Source organism: Gopherus evgoodei, chromosome 14 (genome assembly GCF_007399415.2).
Source record: "Gopherus evgoodei ecotype Sinaloan lineage chromosome 14, rGopEvg1_v1.p, whole genome shotgun sequence".
Taxonomy (NCBI): domain Eukaryota; kingdom Metazoa; phylum Chordata; order Testudines; family Testudinidae; genus Gopherus; species Gopherus evgoodei.
In genome coordinates this window covers 20,750,926-20,775,148 of record NC_044335.1, presented here as the reverse complement: position 1 = coordinate 20,775,148, position 24,223 = coordinate 20,750,926, and the positions used below count along the sequence as shown (strand labels likewise).

The following is a 24,223-nucleotide window of genomic DNA, read 5'->3' as shown; positions in this document are numbered from 1 at the left end:
TCCTCCTTAAATCTCTCCTCTGCCACGATGCCTACATAAAACACCGTCTCACCCCCACCCTCCCGGACAGTGCTAGACAGCTGGTGTGCTGTGACCGCTACTTGTCATGCCGACCTGTTTTGTTGTTACCTTGTGTTCTCCCTGTATACTGTATATACCGGTTGTCTTATTTTATACTCAGATTGCAAGCTCTTCAGGGCAGGCATCACCTTTTTGTTCAGTGTTAGCACAATAGGCCCTGATTCACGATTGGGAACCCAAGGCACAATCACAATACAAATAGCCAATAATATTTTACTTTTTAGAAGTAAAGTCTCCCTAATAAAATGCTTGCATCTACTGAGTGGAACCATGACAACTGAGAGCATCTAGTAACTTCAGACAGCACATCTCCTTCAAAACAGGAACCGAGGCAGACATGCCATAATAGAAAAACTATTAACTGAATTCAAAATTAGAAAACCCAGGTTGGGGTTTAACTGGTAATTTATAATTATTTAGTATGTTTTGTCAAGGGAAGTTAGAGCAACACTAAGAGCAATCTACAATAAATGGTATAGTGAACGTACATAAATTACCCTAAAACTAGTATCTTCCATAGGCAGAGCAGCTTGCTGAAAGCTATTACTCACTTTAATTAAAACATCCTTAGCTGCCGTACATAAAACATGTATTGTAATAATCTTAACTTTCCATTACATTTAGCTTTCTCCCTTCTGCTGACATTTCATCCTACTATGGCCTCATTGTACTTTTTGACCACATACATCATATGTTTTTCCCCACTTCAACTTTTGTATTTTAATCTCTGTGTGAATCAGGGACTATTTAATCATTAAAAATAAGGAGTTCTTACTCTTCATGGTCCCCTCTTCTTCCTCGTCTTCCGTGTTTATTACCATTGTACCCAGCTGGGATTCCAGCGTTCCATCATGTTCTATCATGGTGTTGGCTCCATCACTCATTGTACTGGCAGCTCTTATAGTACCAGTCTCATCTCCACTTGTCCGGACCATGGTACCCGAATCTGTTTCATCTTCTTCCTGTAGGAGGATGCAAGACACGCATTTACTGATCAAAGTAATCTTATTAAAAGAGTGGCAACATTCAAAGGGAATTGGTACCAACTTCCAATATTTCTTTGGAATCAGAATCTTACAAAAATTTTGTAAAGTCAGCAAGATGCAACAAATTATGCCTTCCCCCCCCCTTCCTATTCCCAAATGGGTAATGAAATATCTTCTCCATTCCTTTTCCTCTAGCTTTATCTATTGTTAGAAATATGCTAGGACTGAAGTCTTCCACTTAACTACAGGAGAGAGATTAGCAGTACAAGCGTCCCAACGCAGCCAGCTGGCATCTGAGCCCTATCACTAGGAGTAATTAAGTTGCAATACTCATTCAGCCCTTACTATTTCTAAGGGCAGGTCTACACTATGGGGTTAAATCAACTTAAGTTACGCAACTCCAGCTACGTGAACTTAGGTTGACTTATTGTGGAGTCTATACCATGCTTATACTTCTCATTCCAGTGGTGTATCGGAGTCGATGGGGGAGCGATCAGTGGTCAATTTAGCGGGTCTTTACAAGACCCTCTAAATCAACCCCTCGTGGATCCACGATAAGTGGAGACAAGCCCTAAGATTGCCAGATATGATAGTTGAACTAAAACCCCATTCTGAAATGATCTAGAGATCACTGAACAGTTATTAGATAGCAGAGGTATTCAGTATATAGTGTGTATGTGCATGCTGAAGATCAAAAGAGATCATGCCAGTCTTCAGAATCTGAGATTTAAAATAGTTTATCACTAGTAATAAACTCTTAAGGAACTGAAATGAACTGAATTTGCAAGGGTTTAAAAAAAAAAAAAAAAAAAAAAAAAAAAAAAAAGAATCGTACACTAAAATCAAACCCAATCATTTTTTTAGAGAATATTTTTTTTCAATTTGTTACGACACATTAACATTGTGACAAATATTGCAATCCCATGCAGTACCTTTGGGAGAACATACTGTTATGATGGTTATGACTGGTCATGTATCATTGTGGGCCAGGGACTGTACACAACTCCAGAGGAAGGGAGGGTTGCACAACTTCACCAGGAACTAAAAGAATAGTGAGTGTGTGTATCGGGGGGGTGATTAAGGAGAATCACTCAGGATTATAAAACACTAAAGAGGTACCAACCCTGGGGAGGCTTGCACATACTAGTTCCAAGTGTCAAGTATCAGAGGGGTAGCTGTGTTAGTCTGGATCTGTAAATGCAGCAAAGAATCCTGTGGCACCTTATAGACTAACAGACATTTTGGAGCATGAGCTTTCGTGGGTGAACACCCACTTCGCCAGATGCGAGTGAGTATTCACCCATGAAAGCTCATGTTCCAATACTTATGATAGTCTGCAAGGTGCCACAAGACACTGTCGCTTAGTTCAAAGCGGGCACTCCAGAGGCCAACAGACCAAAAGGGAAAAAAAAAAGAAAAAAAGAAAAAGCTTTTGGCATAAAAACGCTGCATTTAAACTCGGCCTTCTCTCTGATCCAGCAAATGGACAGGACCTTCTGAGCAAGGGGGATCCCAACACATGTAGAAAATCTGCAAAGACATGGGGCCCTGCTAAAACAGAAAGACTGATAGGTGACCTCTGGTAAGCTTAGAGCACGTGTATAAACTTCTCCGTTTTCTCTGTAATGACTTTACTTAAGAATAAAGGTGATTGCTTAGAAAGAGCTGCGTGGTAACTTGCAACTGCTGGCAATATGCTGTTCATAGCCCTCAGAGAGAAAGCAACATTCAGGCACCGGCCTTTAGGCAGCCTGGCTTGCTGGGTATATCACAGTATAAGGCCGGGAGCTGTACAGTTTTAAAGCCACTGGTCAGAAGGGAGCAGGACAAGGAAAAATTGAAGCAATTTTTCCAGTAGCAAGGAGCTGGAAGTGGGCATGTACGATCTTGTGCTTGGTGTGGCTCGTAGCACAGATTCCAAGCAGTTGTGGCGCTGACTACAGTTCCTTGCATAAAACTAGTCACCAAATCCAGCCCCCAAACTACTGCTCCAACACAATGCCTGCCTAGTGCTATGAGCTGCACTAAGCAAGAGACAAGTGCATGCAGATGCCCACTTCTACCTCCCTGCTGTTGGAAAAAATTGCAGCAGTTTGGTGGGGTGGGGGGCAGGCGGCGCTGGAGGGGAGGACTCAGCAGCCATGCATATTCGGGGGGGGGGGGGTGGGGGGGGGAAGAGAAATAAATCAATATTTGACACTGCCATGAATTTAACAAACAGCCATGATGTTCACAGGTCATTTGTTATAAGTGGTACACCCCCAGTTGCTTTGTATACATGATTGTGGTCTTTGTGATCTGAGCTAGTGTCACAGGGCTAATGCGCATACTTCTCACAGAGCTACAATACAAGGTCTCACCACCCTCAACATGTGGTAGCACACCCTGCCCTCCTCCAGTGCCTCCATGTCTGAGGCCTCTGTCCTATTAAGGGTGCCAGTAGTTCACAGCCAAACCCCTGGAACACCAAACCAAAAAACTGGGAAAAGGATGAACTACAAGAGTTAATGGGGGGGTGGGGGAGAGGGTGGAGCGAAGTTTTACTGCAGGTGGGCAATAAATTCCCTCTCCAGCACTGTGAGAAGCTGCAGCAGAAAACCTATAGTGCCATGGTAGCTTCTGGTAACTTTCTCTTTAGCAGCTGTAATGCAGCAGGGTAGGGAGGCCACAGGAAAACATTTACACTAGAGGAATCCCTTCACCTCCAACTATCTGGCACCAGCTGTCAGTGTATCACAATTCAGGCATATAAGCAGCTGCACATACCTTAAAGTCAGTATCATGGTGACACTGAGTTAAGATTACTTCCATCCCAAAGCACAATGCAGCCCTAACTTCGATGAGGAAACACTGCATTTAGCATACCTATATTTCACTGCAAATCATGCTATTCAAATCTAGCTTCAGAAGAGGCTTGCTCTATAGAATGGCCATCCCTTGTCCATTTTATTCAGTCAGGTTGAAACTGACAGATCATGCTTCAAGATGGCTTTTGAAAAACCACCACTCACATGACAACACTTATTCAAAGTCAAAATGTAGCATATGAACAAGCAATTAGTTGGTCTGCAACTCTGGAATCTCACTCCCTCAACTGAAAAAAAGTTCACAGCACTACACCATCAAAAGAAGTCTAAGCACACATCCCCTCACCTTAAACTTGTGTCTGTTTCTATTGTACAGTATGAACGTTCTATATAGGGGTTTCTAAATCAGGAAAATGGTATGAAGAAAAACACACTTATATGACAAAATAGAAAACACTGAAGGCTACAAACAAAAGGCCTCTCTACTACAGGAAAAACTTGATCCAGCCAGGAAAATGTATTTGAAGTCTTCTACAAATTTATTACATATCTTTAAAATATTTCGCTGGGCTAGTAATAGTCCTGTGGTAGGTGCTGTGTCTATGTTCTGCTGACTCACTAAGGCACATAGCTCAATATGGTTGAATATAAAGGAGGTGGGAGCGGGCTAATGGAGAGCCGCTACAGGACAGGAGTTGAGCACTCCTAAGCTAGAAAACCCAGGAACAAATCAACGCTGGGATCAGAGACTGAGCTGAACACTATGTAGTATTATTGTTAATTTCTGTATTGAAGCATACAGTGGGATCCTAATCCAAGACTAGGGCTCCTTGGTGTTATGATAATACAAAGGACGACAATAATCAGGAGGAAGGAATTTTAGACTCTACCAAATATGTGAACTACTTTAGAGCAGTTTGGGACAGGAACCTACTTGCACATGTCAGCATCAGTATTTTAAAGTTATTGTGTCCATTAAAAACTCACTGAGTTTTCTTCATCATCTTGATCCAATTCACGCTGTTGTGCTTCCCGACGTTTCAGTTTCACATCCATTGCCTCATTAATCAAGTCCCGCAGGATTGACGCTCCTTTGGCACTTTTAACAAATGGATGCTAAAAAAGTAGGATATATTTTATAAGCAGCAGATAAGACGACAAAGCAGTAAAACGCTGTTATCCATAGCTATGCCCATCCCTGCTGAGTTACAGTTGGGGTACACAACCAAGTAAAAACAAACTTTTATTTCATAATTTACCCTTTTAGTGATGGAGAATGAGAGATCCGTACTGAGTCATACTACAGGGGCATTTCTGCATGACCCTGCATTTATACTTTATTTCTGAACAATCAAATCTAGAAATGAAGTAATTCATAACACCTAAGATAACACTATGGTTATCGCTTCCCAGTAATAGGCCAACAGTCTGCCTTTGTTATTTGCCTTCTGTTTCTGACATTCTAAGGATTAACTGAAAAGCCACAGAGATAATCCCTGGACAGTGCTTCAGAAACCAAGATGCACCTCTGTCAGGGAAAGGAAAAGGTACTTTAGAGGAAAGAACTGGGGCTCCTCTAACATGGTGCAGAGGGCAGGTAACCTCCATTAGCTCAAAGACAGTAAAGGAAGGTTAGTTATTAAAACCCAGAGAGCTTTAGAAATTGACTAGCTTTGCTTGTATCTCTGTAAGCAGTAGCCTCTGAGGTCACCGAACAACTAGAGGCAATAGTTGGGATAGCTAGGAAATGGAGGACTTTGACATTAACATAATTAGATATGGCTCTTCTCTAAGCATAGGGTTAGTTAAGGGATAAACTGTATTGCTTAATAGTTAAGTGCCAGGATTTCACTCTCAAAATCTTGAAACACTGACAAAAGCCCGGGGGCACAAAGTGTGTATGAGTATGGGAATAGAAAGCAGGCAGAAACAAAAGGTTTAAAAAACCTCACACAACTTGATCTTACACTGTACAAGTTGTACAGGGGAAGCATGAAGGGAAACCAACATCTCAAATTGCACAAATACTCATTGCCTGCACTGCGATTTGTTTAGTTAAGAACTCCCTCTGATACCCTCCGAGAGCATCCCAGGTAACAAATACCAGACCTGGAGAAGTTGTGTGGCAGTGGCTCTTTGTTCAGGACTTTTCACAAGACATTGTTTTACAAAGTCCGTAAAGTTGTCTGACCAGAGTTCTGGCTTCCGGAATGTCGGAGGAGGGTTTGTAGGAATCATGAAAATTGCCTGACAATAAAAATAAAATAAGTATTGTTCTAGTGTTCGAGTTTGGAAATCTTAAAGATAAAAAATACAGAACAGACAAACATTTAATCGAAGCATAGGGACACACACTTGCAAAGTTATTCATGTACCAAAACCCTCTGTGGCTTCTCAAGTCCGTATGCCAATGCTATGTACATTCCTCCCCGAAGAGAACAAGAGATTTGTACACCGCACCGGCGTTTCCTCCTATGGCAAAGCCATTATTTTGCATAGAGGGTGACATTTGCCATTTTAAACCATTAAAAGTCCTTTACGAAAAAGGAAAGAGAAAAACAGGTGCATAATACAGGATACTCACTGTATGGACACATTCCATCACTCAAGAGGTGGAACTCCCAAAAGAGCTTTGCCTCTAAAAAATCCCATACTCAAAATACCACAGTGGAAAGCAATGGAGTAACAAAATGGTGGGAATTACCAATGATCTTGGAGAACCTGGTTCCTTCAGAACATCTCCTTACAGGAACTGATCTCGAACAAAAACACTGGTGTACTCTAAATCTAGTGAGAATTAGGATGACAAAAGACTGGAAACAATATGACCAAGTGGAAGTGGAGGAATGGACTCCCCACAGGTGAATGTGGAAACCCTAAGCAAAGACTGGAGCATCGATTGACACAATGCCTCTAGCAACGTGCTGTACTCCCAAGGAACTATTCAAGATAAGTGATAACACCAGATCTTGGCTGATATTTTGGACCAATAAGCTATGATGATGATGACCATGAAAAACTGTGTTTACTGGTGGCTGTGACAAAAAAAAAAAAAAAAAAAAAAAAAAAAAAAAAAAAAATCACTTTGGATCAAACTCAAGATTACCCCATTTCCAAGCACACATTCTGAACAAACCTGGTAATTTCACATGCTTGACACAAAAGAATCAAGTTGGCAGATTTTCCTTTGAAGATTTTTTTTCTCATTTTACTAAATATTGAAAAGCACAGGTTAAAAAAAAATGAGAGAGAAAGCTTGCTCATTTTCTCTAGGTTCAAAAGCTAGATAGCATCTTGTAAAATGTTTAATCAGCTAACTGCCAACAGAGGCTACTTGCATTCTGCGAGAGAGTTATATTTGAAGAGGCCTCAGTCCTTACCCTCATTGGATGAATATCCGCATATGGTGGTTTCCCTTCAGCCATTTCTATTGAAGTGATACCCAGTGACCAGATATCTGCTACACAGTTATACCCTATTTCTTGGATCACTTCTGGAGCCATCCAAAATGGGGTTCCTATAACTGTGTTCCGTTTTGCCATGGTATCCTAAAATGGAAGGGAAGTGGGGCAGAAGAACAGACTATTTGGCAAGCAGAAGAAACAAGTTTGCCAACTAATAAATAACACTGTCCCTAAAGATTATACACAAAAGTTACTCAGTAAGACTGAAATATAAGGAATTTTGCACATCAGGCTTGAGATGCATTGGCAGAACTGTGTGGGGACTCAGTAGAAGACAGTAGGTGTTACTACAGTATGTGCTACTACACACAACTGTTTTGGTGCTTTAGTTCTGTGAACAAGAAAGCCAGAGTGTCAGCCTGCCGCCTCTCCCTCCTCTGGGCCCCACTGTAGTGCATGGCAACTGCATTCATGGAAGTGCTATAAACAGCTGAATTTAGTATAATCTCTCCAGTAAGTGTTTCACTTCTACCTGCAGGTTGAATGAGAAATTTCTACATACACAACCAAAGTAACAATTTTACTCACTGTAAGTTGGCCCGCTACCCCAAAATCTGCAAGTTTAGCATGTCCTTCCGTATTTAGTAATATATTTCCAGCTTTGATATCTCTGTGTATTTTCCTCATAAAATGCAGATATTCTAGTCCTTTGAGGGTTGCTTGTACTATTGTAGCTATTTCCTCTTCTGTCAACTAAAGAAAGAAAAAGCAGTTAGATTGGTATCTTATGCCGAAGACCGACATTTCCTTGAAATACAAATACAAGACTCCCATACTAACTAGCAGAAAATTCTATGCAGTTTCAGTTACCAAGATGCAGTATTATCTATGCACAGTACAGCTGGCTTACTTGGTCTCCCTTCATGTATTGTGTGTGCATGGCCCTTTTACGGGTAACTTGATATTACACCACCAATGTAACTACACATGATCAGCTATAAAAAGCCCAACACTGAAAATCAGGATTCCATTTTTCCAGACATACAGATCATTTTAATCAGAAAACTTACTCAAACTGCAATTACATTATCTTGAATGATCAAGTTAGCTACCTAGTTAAACATCTTGGTTTCCAGGAGTGCTGGGCGCTTGCAGCTCACAGGATAGCTAATGAGAGCTCTAGATGCTCTGAAAAATCAGGCCAAAGAACTATGCATAGACTACTACAAAGCTACTTAGTAGAATATAAAATATGTACTATTTAGACTGGATACTTAAAGCTTGACATTGTATAAATATGGATTGTAAGGGGAAAGGACATACTGTTTTATTTCGTAATCGAATAATATCAGACACAGATCCAGCTCCACAGTACTCCATGACTATCCACAGGTCCGTGTTCTTAAAATAGCTGCCATAATACTTGACTACATGGGGACTATGGAAAATTAGAGAAAAAAAAGAGTCAGATGGTGTTAATGAAAGCAATTTTATAAATAGGAGCACAATATAAAGCACAGCCAAAAAAGATGCTAAGAGTTCAGGGTCAGACTTGGGATCCCAGACTTAAGGCTGAATGTATTACAAGGTTAAGAGTTTGCAGGAAATGCTCATATCCTCCATTTGGGGATTTCCTCTTAAATACCGTAACAACCATTCTTCCCAGTTCTGCAATTTAGTTCTGAGACATGAGCATTTTATTAAACTAATAAGAGTTAGGTCTTTACAGTTTATCTTATCTACAGTTGCCGCCTGACTGCCCAAGAAGCAATAACCTACTCTATATTAATGTATCAGATCATAAGGATGACCCTCTGTCCTTTAGAAAGAAGCCAAAGGCTGTCAAAAATGGAACAGTTATAAAAAGGACCAAAAATAAATTATCTCTGCTCTATGAATCTCTCATGTAAGAATTTAAATTTTGATATCAGAAGAGTTAGTCACCATGTAGGAGTCTCCCAGAATGTTTGCGCAGAGAACAGAGTTCTTCCATGATTCACTATCCCTAGCGGTCACAAGTGGCGAGCAGTTGAGCAGAATGGAAGGTCCCATTTTAGGTCTTATACTCTCTCTTTTAAAAACAAAAACACTCAAAGAAGCCTAATGATTTTTGTAAATTAATTCACAGAATACTTTATGAACAGGTTCTAAAAAGGTTACATTTTGTTTCGTCAGACAACAATCACCAGAAGGAAGAGGGAACAGCTGTAGAAGTGTACTCGGCAGAATTACAAATCAGTGTGTCCACATTTTAATACTGAAAATCTCATTCATGTTAAGCTTTTTTGCTTGCATGCAGTTGCAGTCAGACTAGAGGCTTAACATGAAAATAAGTAAGGATTTAGAAATGGTCTGTGGCTTTTAAGTATTTATCCAAGGGAAACACTTTTGTGGCAGGAGGGCAGTTGTGTAAGTGATCTCTTCATAAGCTTTTCTGCTCTGACAGTTTTCCCAAAGGAAATGAGTGAAATCAATGAGATACACAGGGCCTGACTTCCATAACACAACTACCCCACTTGTGCAAGAGTAATTTTGAGTATCCGCTGACTTAGTCGTGTATTTTAATGCACTAAAATCTGCACAGACTAGTGATGGCTCTGCAAATTCTGTCACCTTTGCAGACAGCACACTAGCCTGTGCATATGCAAAGTGAAACACACAAGTGGAACTCAGGTGGAGGCACGCTAAGGTGGGGGGTGAGGGGAGAGAGAGAAGTCATGCATACATCGCCTGCTCTTTCCGTTTTCCAAATAGCACTTATTGTAAACAAATGTATACAGTCTATTAAACTGGACTGAGGAGAGGCCAGTTTAAAACCATTTTTAAAAACTCACTGTAAATCATGTTTCTTTGATAAATGTTGACTAGTTCACCTCAGACAGTGCAACAGCTAGTCTCACTTCTGACATGTGTTTAATACAACACAGTGTTTCCTAGATTCAGCTACTAAGCAAATCACATGCAATACTTTTCTTAAGGGGTTGCAGGTGGGATTCATTGCAGGCACTTACCTGTCACACTGCTGCATTATGGATATTTCTTTTATGATTTCCTGCAGGTCAGACTCAACAGGAACCTGTTTAATTGCAACAACTTGACCCGTTTCTTTATGAATAGCTTTGAATACGCTGCCATAGGATCTGTACCAATCAAAATGTGAAATACTAAATACAAGCAATACAACAGGTTAAAAACTGGCACACTTTTTGGTTTACATTCAGAGGTGCATCATAATCTGGAAAAAAAGGAACACTGTTTAATGACTTCTCCTGCTACAAATATCTTAATCGTTGATTTTTTGAACACCGCATAAAACTTAGACATAATAAAACAGGAGTATTTGCAAAAATTCATTTAATCTACAGACTCCTGGGGCTATAGTAACAATGAGAAATACATAGGAAAGATGCTAATCACCACATTCCCAATAACCTTAAAAATATCTTTTTACCCAAGCTCCAGCAAACTCATTTCTCTAAACTATTTTCAATATATATCTAATTGAGGTGCAGTAAAAACTGGTCTATATAGGTTTTTATATCATGCTCATCACCATAGTAACTGAACAACATGACTATACATCTGTCACTTGTTTGTTCTCTCATCCTCTCCCCAAAGGGAGAAACATGGGCAGTGGAGTGTCTTCTTTTGGTAGATTTTTGTCTGTTTGTTTGAATATAAGATATATCTGTTGATATATGTTTATGCTGGAAAAGGCAAAGTGAAAAAAGTTAGCCTTGAACTTGGAACGGAAGGTGGCGAGGTTTATGATGGTCCTTGGTGTCTGAGCAAGTTCATTCCAGTGTCTTGGACCAGCCCCTGAGAAAGTTCTATTTCCCACACAACAAATTTTATCCTTATTGTTGAGAGGTCCATTGTGCCAGAGGAGTGAAGCTGTCAACCACAGTCCTCATCCCAGAGCTTTAGACCATCTTGGACAATACTATATACTTTTATATATATAGGCACATGGTATAGACGTTTCATATTTTGCATGCTTAAAATTATGTTTTCATCCATTTACAAACAAGGGACAGCAACGATTTCCTATAATGCCATCACATCCATTCATTTCTCAAGAGTTATTGTGGATGCAATAAACTTGCAGGCATCAGGGAAGTAAACCAAACTGTCACTTATATCCATCTAATTCATGAAGTACAGTGATAGTGTTCAGATTCTCAGACTGAGGTAAAGCACTACAATTGTTTCAAAGATGCAGGAAAAATAGGATAACATAGGGGCTTTGTTCCTAGATGAATTAAATGCAGCAAGGATTCTCAGAAGACACAGTTCTGACCCTAAAATAGAGAAATCTTCAGGGCTTGGTGGAGACATAGCCAAGAAAGTCTCTGTATTTCACAGCACCACACAGTAAACACTGTATAAGCTGTTCCAAGATAAGCAAATTAGAAAGACAAAAAGAAATAAGATGTGTTTGCCCCTACACTCCAATATTATGTTTCTCTACAAAATCAAGGTATTTGGATAACCCTCTCACCCCCAAAATTAAAATCAGCTCTTGCTTCAATGAACAAGAGGATCTGAATAAGAAATGTCCTTTGAGACAGAAGGGCTTAGAATAAATAAGTTTTAATTTCTTATAAAATTATAAATAAAGGAAAAAACACAATTAACTTTGAGGCTTTCAATTTTTTACCACCAACTTTTCTGCCAACATTAGTGTCTACTATAACTATTCCTAACTCCTGTCTCAAAACACAGTTGTCTGTCTCCACTGATATACTGTAATTCAAATAGACCAAATATGTTCCAACTATCTTGATGGGGAAAAAAACACACACCCCCCACCTTTTCCAGCATAAGTTTGTACATTGTCAAAGGTTTAGAATTCAACATTGTATTCAGTTATTGCAGTTTCAGAATTTCACACAGCACTTAACTGTTTAACTGGATGCCAGTTAGTAAGAATTTACAGTCCATCCATTTTGCCAGAACTAGATATTGTTACTAGACACAAGTGCAGTGTCAGTTTCATGGGTTCATCTTGAAAAAGACTACTGAGTTTACAGAAGTTGTCTGTCTCATGATTTTTTCAACATATCTTATTCAGGCACAGTATAGGATTAAAAAGAAGTGCCCAAGTATCAGAATGCAAGCTAACCTCAACTTTTATGTTTCTTCTAGTTAGCGTCATCCCCCTACACCACACTGAACTTCCAACAAGAGGTGCTAAGATGAAAATTTTCAGTTTTCAATGTGCAGCATTAATACAGTTCTTCAAGTTCTCCACTTAGGAGTAGGGAAGTATGTTTTTTTCCCCTTCTACACTTTGTGGGGTTATATGCCTCCTATTCTCATTATTCTAGTGCTACATATCTTTTGCTTGCCTCTCTGCCTTGATTTACAATTAATTTCTGTTTTTTATACTTCAGTAAGGAGGTGATGTTTTCAAACTATAGCCTGTACATTAAAAACCAGGAAAATGAAAGGGTTACTGTGTGTAACGCCCAACAATTGAAATGGTCATTTTTATTCTCAACAATTTAATTCTTCTATTACTTAATTTTATGTTCTACATTTTAATATATGGATTAAAAATTAATTTTAAAAATGTTAGACAATTTACAACTACTTTTGTTTTTTTGATTCCCAATATTTTCAAGTGGGAATGCTGATTCTTCCTACTTGATTCAAAATGAGGTCACTGCTAAAAAGTATGCTTAAAAATGCAGCTCCAAAGCCAACAGTCCTATTCACTGAATGGAGATACTGAAATAGCAGTAGGTATGTCTATAAAACAGTTTTGATAGTCTTTACTGCTTCAGCTAGTAAAAAGTTTGTTTATATTAAGGCTCTGTCATCAAAAGAGCCATTACATTTAAGCTAGAAAGATGTAGATTTTATTTCCAGACAGTGTCCCTTCAAGCATTTTAAATTTAAACGTTCCTCAATTTAAAACTGGTGTTTACATAACTCGGAGCTTAGATGTAGGTGTTCCAATGGCAAGCACTATATTCAAAATGCCACCTGCCTCAAAAAAGTTCTCTGTTTAAAAAAAAACAAAAACAAATCCATAGGTCTTCACAAAACAGTCAGCCATTATGTGTGTATGTTCTTGGACAACTTTACATTTTTTACATTGTGTAAGACACTCACCCTTCTCCCAGCTTCTCCAGTACATCAAATACTTCTTCTGGTTGCTTGGTCAAACTATCTTCATCTAATTTCTTCAGCTGCCTGTATATACAGAGATGTAGAAATGAAAGAGGTTAAGATTCTATAATTTGGTTATTTCTGAGAACAGAACTTTAAGCAGAACTCATTTTAAACCATGCAACTCTGACAATTTGACAAAAATACATTTTATCTTAAAATAAAATGTAGTCTGCTTGAGGAGTAAAATACAGTGGCTAGATGTAGAGTGAAGTAAACAGCATTTAGCACAATCAGACATCCAGGTACTGCTATTTCTTACTACTACAAAAAGTCTGAGTCTTACAGGGGGGCAGCATTTTATCCAGCACAAAGATCTACATTTCCTCTCAGTGGTAGGAAACAGTTAGTATGAGAATATATTCAGGATTATTTCCACACCATCTGAAAATCATGCCTCCTACACTTATTGAACAAATCTTCAACAAGCTTGAAGTCTTGTGGCATAAGATTGTGTGGGCTCTTGGTACTAACCTAACATTTTATTAAATTTATGTTCATGCCTTTTTTCCCCTCTTTTCTTTTTTTTTGGGTGCTTAATGATGCACAAAGAAAAGTTTTGTTTTGGGGAGCTTTTTTCTTGCTTATTTTTCACATTTGAAATTCAGATTTTGTACATCTTGGAAGATTATGAATAACTGGAGAACTGGTAGGATAATGGCATAAAAACAACTACAACAACAACAACAACAACAACAAAACTGAAATCTCATTAACCAAGACAGAAAGTGATTTTTCGTCAGACTGCTTAAGTCTCCTATAGTTGAAACACTTAGGAGCAAAGTTGCCTTTGTTAAAGATTCCTATGGTCATTCAATTAGAAGAAGAAGAGAAAAAAACCTCATTCATCACGAAGCAGCAAGAAAAGCACAAAGTTAGTCTTTGCAGGTTACCTTTAACATACGCTACATACAATCACTACAAGGTTCCAAACAGTCCTGAAGGACATGAGCTCTCAAAACCTATCCTTTACAATCCACTAAGTGACATAAAGTGACAAGAAAGATACATTGCCTCCATTTGAACCCAAAAGAGCTCAGCTGTGAAGACAAGCATGATTCCTCGCTATCAGTCAATTTTGATTCCCACACTTGAGGCAGGTTAAGGATGAAGCACGTGTGTATGCCTATAACTTACAAATAAATATCTGATGGCTTCTATGGGCTGGAGTTACTAAACATCAAGACAGCAAATACAGATTTTGTATTTGTGATACTAGGGTGGCTCATCAGAGGCTATTAAAAATGTAAAAAAAAGTTTTGACTAAGATTTTGTAAACCAGGAATAGAAGCTACGCTGTGCTCATTTTCTATTATGTTTATATACAAAAGCAATATAGCAGAAGCAGCACACTCATGCGTTATGTACAATGGCTTCCTGAAATGAAGAAAATATTACAAACAAGCAGACTCAGGAAATGGCGAAATACTGAAAGTAAGTCACTAGCTTCTCTGCAAAGATAAGCATTGAACCAACTGAATGTTACTTGTTTGAAAGAAAAAAAAATCAGTACATAGTCACCATATAAGTCACCATTTCCAAGCAGTGTGAAATGTGGAAATCTAAAGGACAGATGCTATACTAAAAAAAGCATCTGAGACCCAACCATTAAGTATCAAGATAGAATTTTAGAAAATCCAAGCACTACACAAGTTCATTAGAAGCCAACTTAACTTCTGATTTCTACTGACACTACCAGAATACTCAGATTTCGAAAAAATTCAGAAATTCAAGTTTTATTTAATCGTTAACTAAAAAGCTCTGAATCAATGATGAGTGAGCCGATTCATTTAGAATCGGTGTACATTTTTAGAGAGGGTTGAAGCCATAAAACCAGCATTACTGTATGGACATGAACACTCCAATCTGGGTCAAGTATAGTTAAACGTTTGCATAAAGAGTTATATAATAAATGCACAGTAGAAATGTTACTCCATCATTTAAAAAAAAACCAAACAACTGCTATCTACGCCACAGAACAAAGGAAGCTGCCTCTTCAGTTCATCATTCAAATATACCGTTAGAAGCAGCTGCAAGCTACCGATAGCATTTTGACAAACTGAAACTTCATTCAATTGAAGAGATGCCTCTAAAACATCCCCTATCTCCGGTTGCTCAAGTACAGCCTGCAGTGAAATGATAGGAAGGTAACAGCTTTATTCAAAGGTTTCACTGAAATCCCAAGATATAACTGGCCTTCACACCCAACAGACATTGCTGTACCTGACACAAATAAGATAAAGAACACTGAGGGACATTAGTAACAGTATACACGGTTCTGTGCATAGCCGTTAAGAATAAACATCTTGTCATCATTCTAATTAGTTTGCACTACAACTAAACATTTTGACCATTTAATGGAAGAGCCATGAGTGCAAAGAACTAACATAATTTCACTTTTTGACAAATAGACATGCAATAGTGACCTTTACTGATATACAACTTATTATTAAGGAGAGACGTTAGCAATTAAATATCTGAGTTCCCCTCCAAACCAATTAAAAAAGCAACCTGACAGCAGACTTGACATCTCTTAGTATAAAAGGTGGGGTTTCTTGTTTTGTTTTTTGAGGGCAAGACTTATGCTTCCATTTTTCAATAGAAAAGGTTTGAGTCATTTGTTTTTCCACAACTTGACAGGGTTTCCTCAAAGGGTGGAGGCCTGGTTAGGCTAAAGTTGTTTTTGTAAATTCCCTTCTCTGCAAGCCTGATCCCACTGTTAAACTAATCTAGTGGCAAAAAAACAAAAACCAGTTAATGTTTTAATATTCCAGATTTCAACTCTACTTCTTTTTAAAGCAATTTGATGCTCCTCATTCATTCAAAGTGTAGTCATTGGTGACACTTCTAGAGTGAGTCTCCATCTCTCCCCCTCTTTTGTCCAAGGTCCTCAATCTTACAAATGGACATAAGAACACTGAAAAATTCTAAGAACATGTGGACCAAGCAGATCTAACCTAAAAGATAAAGCTGTGTGCAATCTCACAAGATATGTACATTAATGGAAACAAAGTTACCACAACAATCACCCGCAACGGCCACCACAAGTGCGACAATTGTTTCTAAGGTATTTTTAAAGTGCCTACCTCTTGAGCTTTAAGTGCTTATTCTTAAAAGGGGCTTACAGAACATTTCGTTAGGTCTCCCACTGTGTTTTTGGTTGTCTATTTAGATTGTAAGTGCCTCAGGGCAAGACGACTACCTTCTGAATCTTCTACCGTCCTGAACATAGTCACAAGTTAAACATACCTTTTTGACGTTCATAAGACAGATGCCTTACAGAGCAGTATCATTGCTGAAAGACATGTGGGTTTTGTTTTCGAGATTTGGTGTCTTTAAACCCTGTTTGCCAGAAGCTGGGAATGGGCAACAGGAGATGGATCACTTGAGGATTACCTGTTCTGTTCATTCCCTCTGTAGCACATGGCATTGACCACTGTTAGAAGACAGGATACTGGGCTAGATGGACCTGGTATGGCCATTTTTATGTTCTGATTGCCACACTTAGATTAAGTAGTTTGCAATTACTCCAGGTTGCATCTTTCTTGTGTAATATTTAACCTACTGAAAAGTCTTGAAGTCTCTTAGCTTCATCCTATTCTTAGCTTTCTATGACTTGTGGTTTCACTGAGGTTCCTAAAATAATGCAATTACTAGCCTGAACAAATTGCAAATGTGATGGAGCACATGTTTACTCTTAAATTTATCTAATCCCTCTTTAAGAAAAAGAAATTTGTGAGGGTATTTTATTAAAACACAATGGCACTGAAGATTGGAAATTGTGATGCCAACATTTTAGCTGCACATCAGTAGTGCTGGTTATTGCCACAACAAATTTGTAACCATAATGCAACCACACACAGCCTACTTGACAAAACAGACACCTCTTCTCACAGATATGTAAGGAACAAACTCCTATACCTTGCCCTGGCCACTGTAAACTTTACCTTAGGAGCAAACATTAGAATTTACCACTCCATCATCAAATTCTTTTTCTTCTATCCCTAATGGATGCAAAGTTTATTACCCTGACATGTATTTAATAACCCCGGCCCTTTATCATTTATCCACATAATTATTATACTTGGGCTCCGTACATATTACATTTATTTCCCTTCAGTTGTTTTTTATCCCTTCTCGATGAATTTTCTAACACTCCAACTGCAGTAGGGTCCATGCACCAATATTAGTGACGCTGTAGTGACACATGCTGCCTCAGGGGATTTTTAGCCTGCGGAGAAAAGTCCTCTGATGTTGGTTGCTATGTTACCCATCCCACAGCTCCCTGCTCTCCCTGGGAAAACGTAGTATAGCTAAGGGATGACTCACTTACGAACCTGGGCTGATTTTAGAGGATTTAACCTTAAGTGGGCAGGTTTTTTATTTACATTTCCCACAGTGCCAGCCCCCACATCTCCCTCCCCCACCTCCCAGAGACCAACCCACCCCATCTCATCCCCTGCAGCCTCCCACAGACCAACCTACCCCCCCAGACGGACCCACTCCCCCTCCCCTCCGCCTCCCACAGACAGACCCATACCTCCCCTCATCCCAACCCACCCACAGACCAACCCACACTTCCCCTCATCCCGACCCAACCCCTTCATCCCCTCCACAGACCGTCCCACCCACCTCATCCCCAGCCTCCCAGACCGACCCACACCTTCCCTGAACCCCCCAACAGACCGACCCACCCAGTCTCATCCCCCAGCCTCCCACGGACAACCCACCCCCCCTTGACCCCCTCATCTCCCCACAGACCGACCCACCCTCCTGTCCCCCCACAGACCAACCCACACCTCCCCACATCCCGACCCACCCAGTCTCATCCACCAGACCGATCCACCCCCACATCCTCCCACAGACAACCCACCCTCCCTCACCCCTATCCCCCCCACAGACCGACCCACACCTCCCCACATCCCCACCCATCCAGTCTCATCCCCACACAGACCGATCCAACCCCCATCCCTCAGCCTCTCACAGACGGACCGACCCACCCTCCTTCATCCCCCAACCTCCCAGAGACCGACCTACCCCCGCCACCTCCCACAAACCGACCCAACCTCCTTCATCCCCCAACCTCCCATGACCCAACCCCTAGTTCCGACACCACAAGCCCCTCACCGGCGCGGGTTGCGCAGCTGCACAGTCTCCATGGCGCCCTAGAGCAGCAGGGCAGGGGGCGCGCTCACTCTTCCATGACTCCAGCCGCTCACTCCCGGCGCTTTTCCAAAGCCACTTCCGCTTCTCTTCCGTCTCCTCTCTACACACCGGAAACGAGGGGCGGGGTCATCGTCACATGGTCTTAGAGAAAGGGAGGTGCTGCCCGCCTTCCGCGGCCGCAGGGGCGTGGTCCTTCCACTGGCTCCGCCCCTCCCCCCTCACGAGGATGCGCGGGCAGCTTTCTTGCTCATCCCCCTGGGCTGGCTCGGGGTCAGCCCCTAGGACAGGGCAGTGTATTGAGGGCTGGAGCAACAATTTCCCAGCAGCTCCACCGCCGCCACCTATTTTGCATACTAATTTACATATATTAAATATTCAAGCGGATGGGTATCAGCCTGATTGTCTTAGGTAGTCACTTTGAGGCCCCAAACTCGGGAGTCTGGGTGCAAAAACCCCTTGGTCTCTGCCCTAGGAACCACCCCCATCCCTTCAGGCTCTGCTCTGGGAGTTGGAAGTAGAGCCCAGCAGCCCTGTTTCCCGGCCCTCTGCTTTCCTACCCAGTCAATCTTCTGAATACACTCCAACCTATTATGGGTACTGGGGGACAGAGGACCTTAGCCTGCCCAAAGCTAATGGCCCTTAACCAGTGGGGAGGGGCCATTGAACCCAAGTAAATTTCGGGGACAACAAATGAAAAAGGGGGGACAGGAATTATAGGTTAAAAATCAGGGAACTGGAAGGGCAGCCTGAGCAGAGAACTCCCAACAGCACCCACTGCTCCTTAAAGGTGTCTAAGGAGTCAGTGGATGCTGCCCAGAAGACCTCTGCTCACAGGCATGACACAACAAGGGATCAGAAACAGGCCTCACAGTCGCAGAGCACCCCACCACCCAGCTTCCTCCTTCTGGGGTGATGGATGGCCACCTTAGCCAGTGCCAGGACAAAGTTGACAAGGAAGACTCACGACTTTGTGGCCCCTGTCATAGTACAATTCCCAAATCTGAACCTTAGCGTCCAAAATATGGGTACTAGCATGAATTCCCCTAAGCTTAATTACCAGCTTAGATTCTGTAGCGCTACCACCAATCAGGAATTCCAGGGCCTGATACCCTCTGGTCCCCCCAAACCCTTCCCTGGGGACCCCCAAGACCCAGATTCCTTGAGTCTCAAAACAAAGGGGAATAAACCCTTTCCCTTCCCCCTCCTTTCTTTCTCCCAGCTCTTTCCCGCCCTGGGTACACTAGGAGACCACCATGATTCAATTCCTTGAATCACCACAAAGGAATGTTACTGTCCCCCTCCCTTCTTCCCCAGAGAGAGATACAGAGATAAACGCAGAGAGCAGGTTTTTCTTCCCTCCTCCCTTTCCTTTCTCCCACCAATTCCCTGGTGAGTGCAGACTCCCTTCCCTGGAGTCTTACAATACATAACCAAAAAAATCAATTAGATTATAAATAAATAAATAAGGAAAACTTTAATAAAGAAGAAAAAACATAAAATTTGTCTCTGTAATCAAGATGGTAAATATACAGGTTTTTATAGCTTATAGACAATAGAAAGAAGCTTTCTTCAGCAGAAACACAATTTAAGCTACTTCCAGCAAGTACACATTAGCAAATGAAAAAAAACAAGTTAAAAGATTATAACTGCCTTTGTACTTACTTACTATTCTGAATAGATAAGAGACTGTAGCAGGGAGATAGGCAGAAACCTGATTGCACCTCCAGTCCCATCCAGGACTCAGAGAGAACAACGCACAAACCCAAAACCCACAAACAAAGGTTTCCCTCCACCTAGATTTGAAAGTATCTTGTTTCCTGATTGGTCCTCTGGTCAGGTGTTTGGGTCCCTGTTTGTTAACTCTTTACAGGTAAAAAAGACATTAACCCTTAACTATCTGTTTATGGCAGCCCCATGGATGGGGTGTGTGCATAAATGAGGAGCTGTAGTACTTTCTGCAGTACTCCTCCCTAGGCAGTCATTTCCAATGATAGTAGAATACCAGCTCTGCTATAGTTAAGATTAAGATATTCATAGATTTTTAAAGCCAAAAGGAATCATTACTACCTATTCTGACCTGTATTACACAAAGAACCTCACCCAATAATTTCTGCATCAAGCCATAATTTCTGTCAGAGCTATAGCATCTCTATTAGAAAAGTAGCCAGTCTTGCTATAAAGATTTCAAGTGATGGAGAATTCACCACATTGTTCAAATTTTATTCACTATTCAAAATCATTCTGCAAATAGTCCTTGGTCTGTAGACTGCAGGGAGGGGGCTGGTGAGTGTTGAGCGTCAGGGGGCTGGAGCAAGAAAACTGGGTGGCACAGGCTGTAGGGGCCACGGAGAGGGGGCACTTCCATTGCATAATGATTACACTTGAGAACAAGGGGCTCCAGGAGCTGCAGCAAGGTAGTTAGTTGGCTTGAAGGGGCAGGTATGAATGAGCTGGTGGGTTTTTAAATCCACAGGGACTTGGCAAGGGGGTTGTTGGCACTGAGTGCCAGGGGAATGCAGCGCAAGGCTAGTGGATGTTGGGCACCCATGGGATGAGGTGAAGAGGCTGCTGGGTGTTGGGCACCAGGGTGTTGTGATGAAGGGACTGGTGGGCATTGGGCACCGGTGGGATGTGGTGAAAGGGCTGGTGAGTGTTGGGCACCACAGGGATGTAGCGGGGGGTTGGTGGGTGCTGGGCACAAGGGGGAGGCGGCAAAGGGGCTGATGGGCATCAGGCACCAGGGGGATGATGCAAGAGGCTGGTGGGTGTTGGACTGTGGAGAGTGTACAAATACGTTTTGGGGTCCAAGGGACTACAGTGAGGAGGCAGAGGGTGCTGGGGAGCTGTGGTAAGGGGGTGGGAGGCATGGAGCTAGGGGTTCAGGGTGAGCTGGAGGCAGGGGGCTCAGGGAAGCTGTGGGGTGAGGGGTGACAGCGCAGAGCTGGGGGTCAGGGGAGCTGTGGGGTGAGGGGTGATAGTGAGGAGCTGGGGGTCAGGGGAGCTGTGGGATGAGGGGGTGACTGCAGAACCAGGGATCAGGGGAGCTGTGGGGCAGGAGTGACAGCCTGGAGCTGGGGGTCGGGGGAGCTGTGGGGTGAGGGGTGACAGTGAGGAGCTGGGGGTCAGGGGAGCTGTGGGGTGAGAGGTAACTGCAGAGCTGGGGATCAGGGGAGCTGTGGGGCGAGGGGTGACAGCCCGGAGCTGGGGGTGAGGGCTGACAGTGAGGAGCCAGGGGTCAGGGGAGCTGTGGGATGAGGGGTGACTGCAGATCTGAGGGTCAGGGGAGCTGTGGGGAGAGGGGTGTAAGCCCAGAACTGGGGTTCGGGGGAGGTGTGGGTGAGGGCTGACAGTGAGGAGCTGGGGGTCAGGGGAGCTGTGGGGAGAGGGGTGATTGCAGAGCTGGGGCTCAGGGGAGCTGTGGGGCGAGGGGTGTAAGCCCAGAACTGGGGTTCGGGGGTGGTGTGGGTGAGGGCTGACAGTAAGGAGCCGGGGGTCAGGGGAGCTGCGGGCTGAGGGGTAACTGCAGAGCTGGGGGTCGGGGGAGCTGTGGGGAGAGGGGTGACAGCCCGGAGCTGGGGTGAGGGAGGTGTGGGTGAGGGCTGACAGTGAGGAGCTGGGGGTCAGGAGAGCTCTGGGGTGAGGGGTAACTGCAGAGCTGGGGGTCAGGGGAGCTGTGGGGTGAGGGCTAATTGCAGAGCTGGGGGTCAGGAGAGCTGTGGGGCGAGGGGTGTAAGCCCAGAACTGGGGTTCGGGGGTGGTGTGGGTGAAGGCTGACAGTGAGGAGCTAGGGGTCAGGAGAGCTGTGGGGAGAGGGGTGACAGCCCGGAGCTGGGGTTCGGGAGGTGTGGGTGAGGGCTGACAGTGAGGAGCTGGGGGTCAGGAGAGCTCTGGGGTGAGGGCTAACTGCAGAGCTGAGGGTCAGGGGAGCTGTGGGGTGAGGGCTAACTACAGAGCTGGGGGTTGGGGGAGCTGTGGGGAGAGGGGTGACAGCCCGAAGCTGGGATTCGGGAGCTGTGGGGAGAGGGGTGACAGTGAGGAGCTAGGGGTCAGGAGAGCTGTGGGGTGAGGGGTAAATGCAGAGCTGGGGGTCGGGGGAGCTGTGGGGAGAGGGGTGACAGCCCGGAGCTGGGGGTCAGGAGAGCTGTGGGGTGAGGGCTAACTGCAGAGCTGGGGTTCGGGAGGTGTGGGTGAAGGCTGACAGTGAGGAGCTAGGGGTCAGGAGAGCTGTGGGGTGAGGGGTAACTGCAGAGCTGGGGGTCAGGGGAGCTGTGGGGTGAGGGGTAAATGCAGAGCTGGGGGTCGGGAGAGCTGTGGGGTGAGGGGTAACTGCAGAGCTGGGGGTCAGGGGAGCTGTGGGGTGAGGGGTAAATGCAGAGCAGGGGGTCGGGGGAGCTGTGGGGTGAAGGGTAACTGCAGAGCTGGGGGTCGGGGGAGCTGTGGGGTGAGGGGTAACTGCAGAGCTGGGGGTCGGGGGAGCTGTGGGGTGAGGGGTAACTGCAGAGCTGGGGGTCAGGGGAGCTGTGGGGTGAGGGGTAACGGCAGAGCTGGGGGTCGGGGGAGCTGTGGGGTGAGGGGGTAACTGCAGAGCTGGGGGTCAGGGGAGCTGTGGGGAGAGGGGTGACAGCCCGGAGCTGGGGGTCAGGAGAGCTGTGGGGTGAGGGGTAACTGCAGAGCTGGGGGTTGGGGGAGCTGTGGGGAGAGGGGTGACAGCCCGAAGCTGGGATTCGGGAGCTGTGGGGAGAGGGGTGACAGTGAGGAGCTAGGGGTCAGGAGAGCTGTGGGGTGAGGGGTATATGCAGAGCTGGGGGTCAGGGGAGCTGTGGGGTGAGGGGTAAATGCAGAGCTTGGGGTCGGGAGAGCTGTGGGGTGAGGGGTAACTGCAGAGCTGGGGGTCAGGGGAGCTGCGGGCTGAGGGGTAACTGCAGAGCTGGGGGTCGGGGGAGCTGTGGGGAGAGGGGTGACAGCCCGGAGCTGGGGTGAGGGAGGTGTGGGTGAGGGCTGACAGTGAGGAGCTGGGGGTCAGGAGAGCTCTGGGGTGAGGGGTAACTGCAGAGCTGGGGGTCAGGGGAGCTGTGGGGTGAGGGCTAATTGCAGAGCTGGGGGTCAGGAGAGCTGTGGGGCGAGGGGTGTAAGCCCAGAACTGGGGTTCGGGGGTGGTGTGGGTGAAGGCTGACAGTGAGGAGCTAGGGGTCAGGAGAGCTGTGGGGAGAGGGGTGACAGCCCGGAGCTGGGGTTCGGGAGGTGTGGGTGAGGGCTGACAGTGAGGAGCTGGGGGTCAGGAGAGCTCTGGGGTGAGGGCTAACTGCAGAGCTGAGGGTCAGGGGAGCTGTGGGGTGAGGGCTAACTACAGAGCTGGGGGTTGGGGGAGCTGTGGGGAGAGGGGTGACAGCCCGAAGCTGGGATTCGGGAGCTGTGGGGAGAGGGGTGACAGTGAGGAGCTAGGGGTCAGGAGAGCTGTGGGGTGAGGGGTAAATGCAGAGCTGGGGGTCGGGGGAGCTGTGGGGAGAGGGGTGACAGCCCGGAGCTGGGGGTCAGGAGAGCTGTGGGGTGAGGGCTAACTGCAGAGCTGGGGTTCGGGAGGTGTGGGTGAAGGCTGACAGTG

At 44.0% G+C, this 24,223-nt stretch overlaps 1 protein-coding gene across 3 annotated transcripts in view; it reads right to left on the bottom strand.

The window, feature by feature from the left end:
* The window catches only part of STK4 (serine/threonine kinase 4), an 81,629-nt gene extending 62,892 nt beyond the window's left edge, over positions 1–18,737 (bottom strand). For all 3 annotated transcript variants that reach the window (XM_030533827.1, XM_030533828.1, XM_030533829.1), the window contains exons 1-9: positions 18,583–18,737; positions 13,399–13,479; positions 10,290–10,418; positions 8,602–8,716; positions 7,867–8,031; positions 7,255–7,422; positions 5,984–6,121; positions 4,862–4,990; positions 857–1,043 (exon numbers count right to left, since the gene is read on the bottom strand). In XM_030533827.1, coding sequence (XP_030389687.1) covers positions 857–1,043; positions 4,862–4,990; positions 5,984–6,121; positions 7,255–7,422; positions 7,867–8,031; positions 8,602–8,716; positions 10,290–10,418; positions 13,399–13,479; positions 18,583–18,614 — 1,144 coding nt within the window. In that variant the 5' untranslated portion in view covers positions 18,615–18,737. The remainder of the gene's footprint in view (positions 1–856; positions 1,044–4,861; positions 4,991–5,983; positions 6,122–7,254; positions 7,423–7,866; positions 8,032–8,601; positions 8,717–10,289; positions 10,419–13,398; positions 13,480–18,582) is intronic.
* Positions 18,738–24,223: the final 5,486 nt, after the last annotated feature.